A 16,760-nucleotide genomic window follows, 5' to 3' on the forward strand; every position below is an offset into this window, starting at 1 on the left:
ACCCTCTTTTCTGTAAAACAAGCAATGGAAAACAAGGAAAATAAATCATCTGCACTTGCACATTCTGACTCACCGAGTAAGGCAAAGCTTACAAAAAAACCCAAAGAAACACAAGCCGGTGATCAGTTAATTCAGGACTGTATGTTAATGCATTACTCCAAAGGGACAATTACCTTAAATCTGGCACTACTTCAGTTTCATAGTCCTTGGCTTTCTGTTAACTTAACCTTTTAGCGGAAGGGTTTTTTTCATTACTCAGTTCTGTCTTTACAATCCTCCACTGTGCACAGACGCTGCTCTAGCAGTCTCCTCGCACCTGTGTTTCAGTGCCGGGAAGCGCCAGGGACGGCATTTATCCCTGGAACGCCACGGGATGCTGCACCCGCATGCTAAGCAGCAATGACCTGCAGGGTGGCTTCCTCCCCCGGTTCAGGGCGCTGGCAGCTTGCCATTTGTCTCCTTTGGAAGAGGGAGAGGGGAGAAACAAGGAAAGCCGCCCAGAGCAGGCGGTGATCCCGCCGCCCCGCGCGGGGCTCACGGAGCAACTGGGAAGTGCCGCAGTCCGGCCCCACCGCGGCCCCTGGGGGCGGGGCAGCTCCACAGGCCACGCCCCCTTCCCCCTCTCAGCCAATCGCATCAGTGTATGGGCGCGGCACTTGGTCCCCATAGCCAATCAGCGCCGCGAGTGACACAAAGTGGTGCTCTTTGCACGCGCTTTAAAGACCGGGAAAGACTGGCAGCGCCACAGCCCAGTCAGAGCGGAGAGGGGCGTGGCCGGCCCTGCCCGCTGCCCAATGGGGGGCCGGGGCGGTAGTGTGGGGCAGGCGGGGGCAGAGTGGCAGCGGCCTCACCCAGTAGGAGGGCGAGACTCGCCGTGTCCCGCGGCAGCTCGGGCCAATGGGCGCGGGCAGTGGGCGGGGCGGGGGTGTCCGTGCCCAGGCTCTGGATTGGGAGCAGGGCAGGAGCCGGGCCGGGCCGGCAGCGTGTGCAGCGCTGCACGAAAATGCACTCGGATGCCGCCGCTGTCAGTGAGTAGCGCCGCGGCCGGGCCCGGGCCCGCCGCTCGCCCCGCTGCCCGGCCGAAAGAACCGCCCGGCCGGGGGTGCCTTCTCTTGCTTCTGGCTCGTGAGGGTTGGCCGAACGCGCCACCGGGACTCCCGATGCCGGGAAAGGGTTCAGGCCCGCGGGTGCGGGGCCGCCGCGGAGCGGGGCGATGTCTGCGTGCCTGGCGGCGGGGCCCCCGCGGAGACAGCGGCAGCCCCGCGGCCCTCAGCGCGCTCCCCCGGCGGGCGGGGGCGGGCAGGGGCAGCCGCACCAGAGAGGGCCGGGGGCACTCGGAGGGTGTGACGCAGTTCGCCAGACCCAGCTGGTGAGCGGGTGAGGCTGCGGCCGGCCCTCGTGGCCGGCTGTGAGAGAGCCGGGATTGCCGCGGAGAGCGCGGGCTGCGGAGCTGCGTGTGTAAGGGAAGATGGGCGGGGGTGAATTCAGCGGGTTCCGCCGGGCCGGTGCGGGGGAACAGGGCTGCTTGTGCGGGGGACTGGAGCCGCGGCGCATGGTGGGAGGTGGAGTCCCTGCGGCGGAGGCCCCACGCAACGGGGCGGCGGGAGGCGGCGTGGCGGACTACAACTCCCAGCGGGCCCTGCGGCGGCGCGGCGCGCTGCCCCCGCCCCGCGGACCCCCGGCCGGACCCGCCGTCCCCTGGGGAGCACGGGCGCATCGCGCCGCCTGCTTCGAAGGAGCGCAGCGAGGGCTTTGTCTCCTCAGTAGAGTCTCTGGCTGTGCGTTCGAGCAGCCTGCTGCAGACGGGTTGCATGGTGCAGGGGGTCCACATCTGCGTGGCCGTGGGGTGGCCGGGGCTCAGAGATAGGCACTGTCCGCTGCAGTGACCTGGTGGTCGTCCCGAACCCAAAGCTATCCTGCCACAACGACGTCCCTGTGAAATCTCCCAGGAACGTGTTCGCGCTGCGAAAGGATTTGCAGCTCTGAGATGCTTTATTACCATAGAACTTGCTTATGGGAAAGATAATGAAAATTGAAGCTTTGCTGATACATCAGTGAATGATGGTACGACTTTTGGACAAAGTCCTGAAAGCAGTGGTGGAATGAAATGCTGCATAATGCCTGGATTTTCTTGAATCCTCCTGTGTTTCTCAGATTGAGATGTTGTACAAGGGCAGCCTGGTAAAGGCTCTAACTCATAAGGTTATATCAGTTTTTTAGTGGTTTTGATTTATTTTACCTTTATGTTTAGGGGTCGTTATGTGTTGGTGGTGAAGTCTGCCATTAAAGCAGAAATAATTGCCTCATATTAGAAATAGAAGGATAATTATTCTAGAAAATGCCTTCTGTTCAGTGTCTTTGTCATGTGCCCTGTCAAAAAAAATGCAGGTCCTCAATATATACACGTGTGAGTTACAGTTACAAATATTCCAGGGCTCCCTCGTGTAGGATGATTAGGTGACATAGTGATTTTTAATTGTTTTAAATTTTAATTTGTCTTCAGAAAACAGTAAGAGTAGTATCCCTCAGTCTTCAGCTGTTACTGGCTTTTCATTAAAAATGTTCTATGGTGTGATCAGATCTTGGGCCTCAAATTTTTTTTTTGCTTGTATAGGTATTGTTTTAAATAGATATATTTTCCTAAATTAACTAATTTATTTTTCTCTAGCTTCACAGTGGTTGGGTTTTTTTCATTGATCTAAATGCTTAAAGCAAGAAGTGTTCGTAGCATAATTTTGCACATACAGAAGCTGGTTTATAGTAGTCTCTTGACTGGAGATTTATTTTGAGCCAACCTTTTTGGTCCTTCTTAGATCCTTATCTGTTCTTATAATATAAACTCCATTAATACATTTTTGCTCAGTCTCAGTTTTACTTTCTGAGAAAACATCTTTTACATTATATGAAGAAATCAACTTTCCTTTTTTCTATTGAACGTGTTTGCTTGAAAGTTTCTTGTAGCTCCTGTAGCTATTATTAGAAAAACCCTCTCTGTATAAGAGCATGTAATAGGTTGAATTAGGCAGGTAAAGTTTATTTTTACTGCTTCTCCTCATTCTGTTGTATCAGGATGAGTTCTTATTTGTGTAATTGCAGCACTTCATTTAAATTTATTTTTTTCTGAGTGCTTTTTGTGCTCTTAGTGAATTATTAATCCTGTTTTCTTTAATTCCCCTCCTCCCACACTTTCTTTGCAGGTATTGAAAGCAAAGACTTTGGGATTTTTCAAAGCATTAGTTCCTAGTTTTGTTTGTGTCTTCAAGCAGAAGAAGATAACTCACTTAATTTGTCTGTCCTGTGCTTGCCAAAAAGCATAGCACTAAGAAGTACAGTACATCCTGTGAAAGTGTTCATCTCTTGTGTGCAATTTAAATATTAGAGGGTTTAATAGTGTGGTTATTTCTTCTACAGGAAGTAAGACTACAAGACTACTAACAGGCTTGAAGCAGAACCCTTAATTTATATGTGCCAGCATTTTTGTTGTACTGTCCAATTAGTTTTACTTAGAATCGTGGTCTGATTTAAATGGAATTTTTAGTTTTGGCTCATAAAGAAACAGCTACTGGTTCATTCAGTGGGTGTGTGTGTGTGTATATACATATAAAATTGTGTGTATATAGATGGTTTTATATATTTATATACAGTTCAAGCTGCAAGGCTTTAGCTATTGCTGGGGAGCTGACTGGTGTGACACACTTGAAGCAGATGTGTCGCTGCGTATACTGTGGGACTGGGTCTGCTCAGCTGCTCATTACTGCTCATTAGCTGTAGATTACTGCTTCCCGTGCTCTGTTGGTAAAGTAGTTTGTAGGGGCACTTCTAATCCACTCAGTCAAAAGTAGCTCTTGCCATTTACTTAAGTTGTCTAAACTGACAGGTTGATTTCTTGCCTGAAGTGGATTAGGGACTGTGGCCATGGCCTGTGTTGCTGGCAGAGCTGTGGGGTCAGCAAATTTTGGCAGGGAGGAAGAAGCAAGCAGCTGGGACAGTAATGCTTTTGACTGGCATGGTTGTTCCTAGGCTGTTGCAGCTCCATTGTGAGCCACACAGCAGATGTGCCCGGTGCTGGATACCCCCGTAACATGTACTTGACAGGGTTGCATTGCTGCTGAATTAGCTAGAGCACAAGATACAAAGTTTGTATTACCTTATGCCCTTTGTAGGATGCCAGATGACATGTGGCATGAAGTTAAGAGTAATGCTTGCAAACAACTCTCAGGTCATGGTAGAATAAGTGTTAGACTGGATGAACACTTTTCATCAATGGAAGCTGATGTTTTGCACCAGAAACCCACTTAGTGTTAGGTCTTTGCTATATAGCACAAAACACCCAACCAAAATCACCCCCTCCCAAGCAAACCCAAATCCTGCCATGAGCCAGTTGTGCAGAGTATTTTATCCTATATATTAGTATAGGAGAATTAGCCTTCCTCTTACTCGTTCAATTAATTTAAGGTCAATGGAAATGTATTCAAACTAAAGTAGCAGTTACACAAATTTTACACTGCCTAAATTGCTCTAAAATTCTCAATTAACTTTAAACTGCTGTAGCTCTTTTTGTAAACAAACCTTCATATTAGGTACTCCAAAAACACCTAGGTAAAATAAACATTTGTTCCTATGAGGGCAAAAAATAATTATGCTTTTTCCTATCTGTGTAGCATGCAGTGATCTTAAAATATTTTGTTGCAGTAGTCATTCTGAGTGGTAATACCAAATGTTAAGAGTTGAATGTGAATGTTTACCTTTAAATGATTTTAGTGTGTATAGTAACTCCTACCATATTTTGTTGCTTGGGTTTGAGTTTTCTGTAGGTTTTTTATTTACTAGCTTAAGTCAAGTCTGTGTTTTGCTTCAGAACACTTTAGGCTGTTGTGTTTGCAAAATGTACACAAATTTGCCACTGTGGGTTTTGGATACCGCTGGTGTCAGCAGAAGCTCTGAGCTTGGTGCAGTTCTGGGTGCAGGCAGGAGAAACATTCTGCAGAATCATGTCTTCAGCTTTAATGGCTAGATCCTGATGCGCTTCAAGATAGGTTGGATCATCCCATCTAATTGCTTCTCCTTACTTTCCAAGCTGGAATTCAGTTTTCCTTACTTTCTGAATCATGCCCTTTATTTGAGCATGCCGAATCAAGGGAGACCCTGTTTTTCAAGCCTGTTCTCTGTCTCCCTTGACCCAAGGGTTAGTTGTCCCATGATGGACTGGGAGAAAGAATTCTTCTGCAGGTTGGCCCTGCTATAGAGTGTCACTGCCTGCAGGGATGCAGCTACAGACACACTGGAAATAGATTTTTAAGCCTGTATTTGACAGGAACGCAGAGTCAGCTCCTATCTTCTCTGTGCTGCAGTTTGGGATTCTCAGTCTTCAGGTGTGTTGTTAAGTTTTTGTGTAAATAAGACTCTTGTACATTTTCTTTTTGCTTCTGTATTTAAAAATTAATACAATAATTTTGCTTCCTGAACATGAGTGTTGAGTGCTTTCACTGAGTGTAGGTTTCAGATCTGAACTTCTAAGTTCATTAATCAATTAATCATTCATCAATATGAATAGTATTGCTGTTAGAATAATTCTGTAAGTAGGCTACAGAATATAAAATGGTATATTTTTTAGAAGATTGAATTATTTTTTTAGTAAGTAAAGCTTATTTAAAGGTAACTAAGGCAACAGAACTTTTAACTATTATTGCCAGTACTACTACAAGTTTTTTTTCTATCTCTGTTACTTGAAAGCAAGGAAAAAATTGAATAAAAGCCTAAGTATGCTATTTTAATTTTTAGGTATGAGTTTGCCTGATGTGTGTTTTCCATTAATTTTTTTTTCTGAGAAGTTTACAGCTGTATCTTAGCAGTAATAAGAATTACTACTATGTAATTACTACTGCTGTTTCTATATTTAAATATTGTATATATGGCATATCTACTAGGGATAATTATTTTTAGACCTACTGTAAAGTGAGATTTTGTATAGGTTTTCTATTTGCTTAAAAAATCAGCAGCTTTTAAAGGAAACTTGAAGTCAGCTGATCTTGTTTACTACTATTGTTTATTTCTTACTAGGTTTTTAATAGATTTTACTGTGCCTTGTAGCTGTGTTTTGTCCAAGCCTTAACTTAATTCCTGCTAGAGAAATTTAAAGGTTTTCTTCAGGCAGGTACTCTTTGTGGTTTTCTGTGGTGGTTTTTTTTTTTAATGTTCAGATCTTTATTTAAATAGTTTGGCAACACATTACTCTGTCTGATGAAAAAAAATAAAAAATTGGGATTTGACCTTTAAAGTTTTTTCTTTTCAGATAGGGAAGAGTATTTGAGTCCAGTTTACCTGGAATTTTTTTGTTTTTTTTGTATTTTATTTAATGTGTGCATTAATTAGAGGGTGTAGAATGTTTTTTCTCTAGTTTGTTATGGAAGCAAACCCAGCCAGCTCTTGCTTCTTTTACCTCTCTGTAACTCTTATGTCCATAGTATAAACCTTAACCTATAATATTCTAAAAATTATTTTTAAACTATTTTCTTTTTATTTTTAAATTGTATATGATTGTGACTAATTGACTAACCCAGCCTTTAACCCTTAACATTGTGTTAATCACAGACTGCAGACAACATTTAAATTCCATAATACTATTTTGGCTCTGTCGTTTCTTTCCTTTCTAGGTTCTGGATTTGCAATTATTCTACTTTTTTTTTTTTTTTTTTTAGCCATTACATTCTGAATTACTGTAAAGTATTTAATACCATGTGGAATTTCCATTGCTTCAGACCTCACTGAAGATCAGCTACCATTTGCATGAAAAATAATTTAATCAACAAAACACGTATGCTTAACATATACCCCTTAAAGTCATAGCAAACTTTCCTCGTATCATCTTTCTCTATTTACAAGGCAAGCAGATTTCCTTCTTCTGATTCAAGGTCAATAAACTGTGTGGTACATCAGAGTCTTGGAATGGCTTGAATTGGAAGTGACCTGAAAGATAATAGAGTTCTAATCCCCCTGCCGTGAGCACCAGTACCTTCTACCAAGACCAGGTTGCTCAGAGCCCCATCCAGCCTCACACTTCAGGCTTGGGGCAGCCACAGCTTCTTTGGGCAGCCTATACCAAGGTCTCACCACCCTGACAGTAAAGAATTTCTTACTAATATTTAGTCTAAACCTACTCTGTTTGAAGCCATTCCTCCTTGTCCTGTCATACGTGCTCTTCTGGTAAGTCTGTCTCCAGCTTTCTTGGAAGTCCCCTTAAAGTACTGTAAGTGCACTTAAAAGTGCTGTGAGATCTCCCTGGAGTCTTCTGTTCTCCCCACTGAACAGCCCTAGCTCTCAGCCTTTCTTCATAGGAGATGTGTTCCTCCAGTTGTCCTTTGTGACTTTGCTCCAACAGGTCCATGTCTTTCCCATGCTGAGGACCCCAGAGCTAGATGCAGTTTCTGTAGGAAAAAAAAAAAAATTCAGACCAGTTCATGTGGTTTGGAGCTCTTGTCTTCAGGTGAATAATGGCTTCACACAGGACGACATTATTTGTGTAAAGCTCATAAAACCAGCTGTTGAGTGTGCGCTTCTTGTGATGTATCACTCCTCTGGAGGTGGCGCTGGGGTGGTGGTGGATCCATCTAGCACGTTGCTGCTGCCACAAGAGGTTGTTGTGCTCCCACTTCAGAAGACCTTTCCTGTTTCTTCCTCCAGCTCAGCTGGTGTTGCAGCTCCTTGGTGATCTGATTCAGAGCACTGGGATGGCAGGGTTTGTTTGTTTGTTTATTCAGTGCATAAGATTCCAAGTGTAGTGGGCCGACCAAGGGGATCAGCAAGCACAGTTTTGGAGGCTGCATAAGCATTTGTGGAAAGTTTGGGAGGTGGAGGGGATAGAGTGTGTTCCTGAAGAATGCAGTTGCAACCAGCTGTCCAGTTGTTTGCCATCTTGACCACTGCTGATCAGTGCTATTTTGCTAATTTCCCAGATAGTGTTATTTGAGCATGGGAGGTGTTATTTTTTGGATTTTGTTTCTTACATTTTTTTTTTTTCAAAATAGGCTTTTTCACAGTGGCATAGGATACTTTGTGTATCATTCTTGAACTATAGATAAAGCAAACACTGACTTACTGACCAATTCAGAGAATAACCTGAACTGTAATTTAACTTCCCTAATTTAATGGGTGCTCCTTGCATTTGCTTTTTATAACTGTAAAAAAAGCCTGTTTTCAGTTTTAGATAATATCCCTTCACTGTGAAGCTTCCCCTGTGAAAGAAAGAAAACATTGTATTCCGGTCCTCCATGTTCAAGTGGTGTATGGTGTGATATCTCTTGTATTAGAACTGGAAAATATATTTGTGTAATTCTGCTAAGTCCATCATAATTATGTAATTTATTTCTGAAGCAGCAGCTTAAAATTGTACAGGTATTTTTAGTGGAAGTGTAAAACATACTGGCATGAACTATGTGTTTTGAAGTGCCTAGGTATGTTTTGTTTCAAAGGTGACACCTATATATTTATAATCCTACTGTTAGAGTATTTTTTCAACCATTTTTAAGAGTGCTATCTAAAGTTAATATTACATTAGAATAAATAAATATTTGCTTAGTGCTCTCAGCTTCTTACCTCCAGATATAACTGGTTTCTCTAACCACTCTTTGTTCTTTGTAGATTTTAGGCTAAGCAGCAAGGGCAACTGTAAAATTTATACTCCAGAAAGTTTAGTCTGATCTGCCAGTTAAAAAATCAAATCTTAATTTTTTAATCTTGCCCTCCTCAGAATGGCTTTTATGTTTTCTCTTGTGCTCATCCCTGTTTGCCCCCCTCTCCTTTTGTTTTTTCTCATTGCTTTATATTGAATTGAGGATTGGCTAAGAAACTCAGGATTATTTTTTTCTTGCAGAATGGTTCTGCTTAGTATTGTTTGACTAGCAAAAATAGAACTTTATTGAGCATTTAATGCAGGAAAAATCTCTTAACACCCTGTTGAAGGTTCAAGAACTTCCTATTGTAGCTTGGTAAGAAGATCTGGATTGTCTTTGTATATATAAGGTTAGCTAAAGTTGGAGATTCCATTTGTGGTGCTTCTGACTTAGAGCAATTGTATTGCTGTGGGCGGATTGGGGCCAACATGTTAAGAAATAGGTAGCAGTTAATTAAATAATACTCTGTCTAACGTAATGAATGAAGTGTATAATTCCTAAAAGTATCTTTTTTTTTTTTTTTTTAAAGTCACTGTGGCAAGAGAATTCCACAGAGATGTGTGTAACAAGTACACTTAGAGCAGGCAGTATCTTCAGCTCCACTTGTTAACTTCGTAGCAGTGTGGTTCACTGACTTGGCAGTCGGATGTTTAATGATGATTCTTGTTTATCTGGATCATCTTAAGTGTATCTTGAGAGCATTCCTTTGAAATGCTCTGGATGGAAATAAGGGAATTATTTTTTTGACCTTACTTGCATCTTGTATCAGCTGCTGGGCAAAGCCAAATTAAACGTCTCATTAGAAATGCTGTAGTGCATTAGCTGGGTAGTGAAACTAGGCACATACAGAAGCTTTTCACATATAGAACAATTTGCTTGGAATACTTTGCTTATCGTACAGTACATTTCTCTAGAGTGTTTTGGCACATGAGTTCTAGTGGGGTAGTGACGCTGTTGAGGCAGGACATGAAATAACTTCAGATCAGAAGGCGAGAGAGTAGAACTTTGATTTATTTCAAATACACCGCTCTTTTTATAGAGAGCTTTGTCTAGACCAATTCTATTGGTCCTAGAGTAAAAACAACTCTCACCATTGGCATGCAGTGAATGACGCACAGTGGCGGAACTTATCTGTAAACAGTGTGAACAACAAGAGAGATAAAGATTTACATTCTTTCCCAACGGTTTCCCAGGCTTCTGCTTGGTTAGAAACCTTCATTTTCTCTCTGACTGAACTGAGAATTCCCACAGGGTAGCTAATTTATTTTTAGTTTAAATGGAGATACTCTATAGTAGTTGACTGTCTTTAAGCCCTCTTGGCTGGTTTGTGTTCAACTTCTGAGATTCTTCTTGGTTTGCCTGCATTCTAGCTGGATCTTAGCTGTTCTTTTGCAAGTTTTGTTCTTGCCACATTCCTAGCAAAAATAGGGGATTCAAAAGAATAGAGAAAAATTAGGTTCTTCCTCTTTAGCAACTGAAGCAGACTCAAGTGTTTTATATTTGGAGTGTGGAAGCAAAATTAACATCTATGCTATGGCTTCTTCCAAGAAGTGTCAGAATATTTCATTATTAGTTTTTTGGCTGTTGTCTTAACAGCTGCTGTATTGTAATCTTTGGTTTGTTATTAAAAAGCCGTATCTCAACTGCACAAGTGTATTCTAGTCACTTATTTTTGCAAGGAAATTAATATAAAGGCAAGTACATGTGTATTAATAAAATCTGATATTTTAAAAACTAGGATTTTTATTAATGATTTTAGAATGTTACATGGTACTTGATTTTGGAATAGATGAAACAGAAGGACTGGGTAACATGGAAGTTACAATGTTTCCAAATATCAGGGGGAAAAAAAAAAGTTTTTTTTAATTCAGCTACAGTTACCTATACTTCTGCTAAGGGTCATCTATGCCATAAGAAGAATACATACATAGGACATATTTTTGCAGATTTCAGTTGTTCCACTCAAGTATTGAAAATGCCAGTGCTGAAAAAGTTGAGCTGACTTCTAGTTTATAGTTGTGTGATGATTTTATTAAATAGCCAGAATGCCGGAACATCATGACTGCTGCATTTGGAAACCAGAAATTTAAAACCTTTTTTCTTTTCCTCCTCTCTAGATTTTCAACTGAATTCTCATCTATCAACACTGGCAAATATTCACAAGATTTACCACACCCTCAATAGACTGGTAATGACTTGCCATTTTCTCTTAGCAAAATAGCTAGGGCTTTGGTCCAGAATATGTCATTATTTAAATCATTAAGTGATTACACTTCTAAAAATTATAACTGCCTTGTTGTATGAAAGGCTGTTGGGTTTGAATTGGTGAAAAGATAAGCAAAAGGTGAAAGATTATTCTCCAGAGGTCAGAGTGGAGTTTGAACTTTGTTTGAACATTGGATTTTGCCTCATACAAGAAGCTTTCTTGGAAACATTAAGTGATGGTAATCATCATAGTTACCCAGTTTCTTGCAGTTCTTCTGGAAAACATATTGAAAGAGCAAGCTGACCTCTTACACCCATGCAAAATGTGAAACAAAGTTTTTGTGAAGGCTCTTCCTGCTTATGTGGTGTGTATTTACATTTGTTTTATTACAACCATAGCTGGAAATGGTGTTACAGCTTCTGTGTGTACACTGCAAATTTAGTGGAAAAGACCCTGCCTGAAGAAGGGGGTAAACTTGTTTCCAAGGTTTCAGTTGGTTTTTAATCAGTTTCCTTTAGAACGCATTTGTATGTTTATCGTTAAGCAAAACCATTTCTGTCCTAAATGGTAAATTCAGTCTTTCTAATGCTGCATTTATTGGTGGAATTATTTGATAAAATAATGCCAATTCCCAGCCTGATGGGTAGTTATTCCACTCTTGAAATAATTTGATATGGTTTTGATTGAAAAAACTCAAAAATATATATCAAATTTAGCTTACTTGAACTTTTTAGATAAATTTGCAAGTGTAACTTTTTAGGTAAATATGAGCTGAAAGCACAAAGACTGCAATCTTAGGTAGATGATCCTTAAGTAATTAGGATGAATATTAACATCAAGTAAAATTTAAAAATAGTACAGAAGAATCTTGTTTAACTGTGTCATTCCTGTTTTTTGCAGAATCTGACAGAGGACGTTGGTCAAGACGATCACCAGACAGGTATTTAATAGAGATGGAGTAAAAATAGATTGAAACAATTTAAACACGCTTTATTAAACAAGTCTCTTTAACATAACTGAAAATGATGTTTTAGAAGGCTAAAGGAGTTTTAGGAAACAAGTGCCTGGGTTTCTTATTTTTTTTCAAAATAGGCATTTTTGCTTGTAATTTATCAAATTATGAAGGACTTGAACATGTTTCAGCAGTATCTGTAATTTTACTGTCTCTTAGTTTAGAAGACTTAATGAAAAATTTCTCTCACTCCTGGGACTCAGCCTGTTGGGCTACAAAATATCCATGTTCTTACAGTGTTTTGAGTCTTGAAAGAGAATTAGTGAGAACAGAGTAGAAGCAAGACCTCTTCTGGCTCTTTTGATGCCCGTGACCGAGTTTAAATGCTGTGCTCCAAACAATCTGCTTTTTTCTTGACTGGTTCTGATGCAGGGTATTTCTGTTTCTTGTGCAGGTTTTCAGTCAGTGTCTGAGTACTACCTATTTATGGGTTTATATCTGTGTTTTGTTCTATGAAAGGTCATAATTTTTTGAGGTAGTCTTCTCAGGTGCCTGGTACCAGCTTCCTGCCATTCTTGATTTGTTAGCATTCGAGCTTTGTAACATGATGTGTTGCAAGAGTTCTTACCTCCTTTTGCACTGCCTTCAAGCCCTGATCACTCACTCAGCAGAACTATTCTTTAAAACTGACCATGTCTGTCTTACCACCTCACTCAAAGCTTTTTCACTATCCTGGGGTGATGGCTATATTTGCTGATGTTACCTTGAGCATTTAGGAGAGTGGAGAGAGCCGTCAGCTCCTCCTGGAGATTTCTGGCACACACTTAAAAATCTAGCACACTCTTAGCCTCAAGCAATGAGAAGAGATGCATAGGACTGCATTGCTTGGGATTGGGCAGAACTCACTTAGAGATTTTGCACTCTCCTCTGTACAGCAGCAGGTGACATTGTATCATGCTTGAACTCTTACTCTAGCCACAAAAGGCTTCTCTGAAATACTTTCTTTTATTGTGATTAGTGATTTGATACTTGAAATTAGCTCATTATGTAAATGAAAAGCCTCTGAAAAAAGAGGTTGTGACTATAGTTGAAGACAGAGATTTTAATGCCCATATTATAAAACTGATGTCCTCTCCCATCTTGTGATGGAGACTTGGCATTTTCTCCTGTGTGACCCAGGTGATCTAAACTGAACAGCTATGTACTGATTTTGTGTATGAAAATGTGTTCTATAATCTTTGTTTACTTTTGATCACCAAGACCCATTGTGAAGCATTGAAGTAGTCCCCTTCTGTCACTAATCAGTAAGTGCTGATGTACTTTGAGGTATTTGGAATTTGTCTTACCTCATGCCTAGCATTTCTGTCATAAAATATAAGAAACCAGCCTTGGTGCTCTCATTACCTCTATTAGGAAGTGATCAAACATGTTACCATCAGTGTCAGTATAAAACGTTAATCAAAGCCAGTATCCTCTTGCCTGCATGCTGTTTGAATTAAGCTGTTTCAAAAGTGTGAACATGCCTGTTGAATGAGTTGGGGCACAAAATCCCCACTCAAGAGTACAATTTTTTGCAATAGTTGTAAAAGAACCTTTCAAACTAGAAACAAATATGAAATGAGAACCAAAAGTAAAGGTTGATAATACCAGGTTCCCTCCTCATCTTCAGATATTATTTCTACTATTTCTTATGCTTCTGCCCTATTTTATGTCTCCTTGTACGAAGAGATGAAGCCCAAATGTTTGCATAAGTTCCAGGCATGTTTAGTTGAAATGTGTGTTTGATTTGACTCATATGAGGACAAATACACATTTAAGGAGCTATTTTGGCCATCATGCATGTAGTACGGAGAAGTCTTCTGTTTCTGTTTTGTATGGGACTTGACGCTTTGGAAACATCTTATTTGGAGACACTCACATAGTTACTTTTGAAAATGGTTTGCTTTCAATGTGCCTGAACTTTTGGTACTTCTGTTTTCCAGTAAGAAGTTGTCAAGACCTATTAATTTTGTTGCACAATTTATAGAACTGTATAGGTGCTGTGAATTTGAGATTCTATGTCTAGAATTCATTTGAAAGTCAGATTAAAAACTGTTGCAAAAGGTTTGAGTATTGCCAACCCCATGTCAAGATTTTTTATTGTTCTGAGATTATTTTAACGCTAAATCTTCTGGCCCAGGTCTTATCCTTAAGGATTGCTGTTCGTTTTCTTATAGACATAATTATCTGGGTTATTGTCATTACGTTGTGGACTTTGTTTTTGGGATGACTTAATCATGTATGCATATCTAAATTTGATTGGGATTTCTAAAAACTATTTAAAAAATCTTAGGTTAATATTTATTAATGATAATATTAACATTTACTTCAATGCAGTTGTTTCTAAGCTAACAGAAAATGTCTTGGACATCTAAATTACTTGAAGTAAATTGTATCTTTTCTAAGTATTAGCCAGAGTTCCTTTCTGTAACCAGGCCTTAAAACATCAAAGAACTACAGGAAAGTGGCAGTTTCAAAATTCCTTCAGTGATTTGAGAGCCAAGATGGATCTTTTTTCAAAATTCCAGTCCCCAACAATGATTGCAGTCTGACATGCTATCATTTAGTATGCATATCTGTCTGAAAAATAAGAGGGACTTCAAATGTGTCATCAGCTTGGCTTTTTCACCTGTTCGTAGGTGTAAGAACATCAGGCTTTCAGATTCTGTAAACAATTTTTCTTTTACTATGTATGTGCATTAACTTGGAGAACTCACATTTCAAATAATAGTTGTTTTAATGTCATACAAATCTAGCAGCTTGTTAATAGCTTAAAGTCATGGTTTGGTAATTAAATTGTGACTTACTTATCCAGACTAAAAAGTCTTTAAAAGTATGCTTATTGTTGTCACCTGGCTTGTTTAAAACAGTGAGATAATATCTTCTACAAAAAGAGGGCTTCATTGCTGTTCATGAATCTTTGGAGAGGGAAAAATTGCTTTTGCCTCTGCTGTATTTTCTTTTGTTTGATTAGAGAAGAAACCCCTCTTGAGTCCAGAGCAGTTCTGTAGTGTGGAATTCAAGACAGAGAAGATGATTTTTCCTTTTGCAACAGGATTGCAAGTTGTTTAATGTTTTGATGAATATCTTAGTTTTTTCATCTTGTGTCTGAAAACTGATGATTGTTAATTGTACTTGTGGTCATTTTGTTGCATTATTAAGTGATCTGCTATATCTTACCAATTGCTTCAGCATTCAAAATTTCTACTTATTTTTCCTTTGAAGCATCCTCCTACTGAAGCATCAGAAGAGCAGGATTCCTCACAGGCTTTATCTAGAGAAGGCGAAAATTCCATGCCTCTGAATCATTTCTGTAGGGACACAGCTTGTAGAGTTCTTTATTGACTTTTTTTCCCTTTTGTTTATTCTGGTTTTGTTGCTATTCCAGGACTATGCCTCCCTTGTGGGTTTTATTTTATATATTGTTTTAAATTTTCTAGGGTGAATTTTAGCTCTTGAATTGATACTTCCCTTTGGAAGCTGTCTCCTGTAAATTTGGAAGTATTCAGTAGGATGTTTGGCAAACAGCATTTAAACTCGACAGGCTTTTGGCTGGTGGCAGTCTATTCAGCAGCCATTTGGAGGCTCTACCTTGCAAATGCTAGCTTAAAGTGTCAAAAAACCAGTAAGAACTAGAAGAGTTCTGCCATTCTTGAGTTGAGGCCTAGGAGTGAGAAACTTTGAAGGTAATCACTTCAGCAAAGCTGCTCTTGGTAAGTAAAATTTTGTCAAATTTGCATTTAGTCAGAGGTAGCTGCACTTTTGTTTGCAGATAGTCAGATCTTTGGGAAGTAAAGTTAGCTGTGCATTGCTAGACGTAAAATTACATTTAGCATTAGAAAGCTCTGTGTAAGAAAGGATAATATTGCTATTTAGTGAGCTGTATTGTAAATAAAGACATTGCAGGAATTCAAAGTAAAAAAATTCAAACTGATAATTTTTAGCTTTATATGAAAATGAAATAAATATTCTGCTGCTGTTACAGAGAAGCTATAACAGCCCTTCAAATTTAATACACCAATTTTAGTAACAAAAGAAATGCTTTGAAAGTTAAATCCTCACATTGTGATTTTAGTAGTTTAGAGATTATTTAGCAACTAAAGTTTAGTGAAGACTTGCTCCAAAACTCAATTATTAAGATATTAAGTCTCAGAAAGTATTTACAATCTGTGTGTCCACCTGGTGTCTGTGTGCTGTCAGTGTGTGAGGGCAGTGTATGTGTGCACTTAATAGCCACCTTCCAATTTCTGAGCTGTCTCTTTCCTTCCCTTTTCTGTGCCTTTGAGAGCTGCAACTAGATACATTCAAACCAAAGAGGATACAAGTTTTTTATAGGAGTCATTGGAGAAATTGGGTTGTAGAGAATTCTGTGATCAGTTTAAGCCTTCAAAACAAGTTCACCAATCTTCTTTAAAATGTCCTATCATTTAAGAAGGCAGAGTCCAAGCAGGAATTCTTGAGTTAAATTATTTGGTTTGTATGGGGTTGCAGGTCTGACAAAATGATTTTTCTGTTCTATAACTGCTTTATTTTACTTTTTTTTTTCTTTTGCTCTGCTTCTTTTTTCACAGAGGCCTTGCATATTTCTTTTCACAATCAACTGCACAGATTTGTGGAGGGTGAAGGGGATGTATGATTTTTTTCTTGCATTTTACCAGCATCCAATACCTGTGGCCATCACAAATGGATTTTTACTTTTTTAAAAGAAAGGCTCTTAAAAACAATCCATTTGCTCTCAAAGGAATGAGATAGCTACAGGTTATACTTAAGTAAATGCATAAGAGGTGTTCACTATCACATTTTCATTTATTAAGTTCAGTGTGTGTCTTAAGTCTGTTGGCTCTTTCTAGCCATCTGTTGAGTTCTGCTGTCATCTTAAGTGTTTTTAGTCTGT

General features: G+C 39.8%; 1 protein-coding gene across 3 annotated transcripts in view; it reads left to right on the forward strand.

Moving 5' to 3' along the window:
* The first annotated feature begins 894 nt into the window (after positions 1-894).
* DCUN1D4 (defective in cullin neddylation 1 domain containing 4) overlaps positions 895-16,760 on the forward strand; it is a 42,382-nt gene continuing 26,516 nt past the window's right edge. For 2 of the 3 annotated variants that reach the window (XM_021528340.2, XM_021528430.2), the window contains exons 1-3: positions 895-1,028; positions 10,787-10,857; positions 11,776-11,815. In XM_021528340.2, coding sequence (XP_021384015.1) covers positions 1,004-1,028; positions 10,787-10,857; positions 11,776-11,815 — 136 coding nt within the window. In that variant the 5' untranslated portion in view covers positions 895-1,003. Of the gene's footprint in view, positions 1,029-10,786; positions 10,858-11,775; positions 11,816-16,760 lie in introns of those variants that run through there. The other variant, XM_021528509.3, reaches the window with a different exon arrangement.

Source organism: Lonchura striata, chromosome 4 (genome assembly GCF_046129695.1).
Source record: "Lonchura striata isolate bLonStr1 chromosome 4, bLonStr1.mat, whole genome shotgun sequence".
Classification (NCBI taxonomy): Eukaryota; Metazoa; Chordata; class Aves; order Passeriformes; family Estrildidae; genus Lonchura; species Lonchura striata.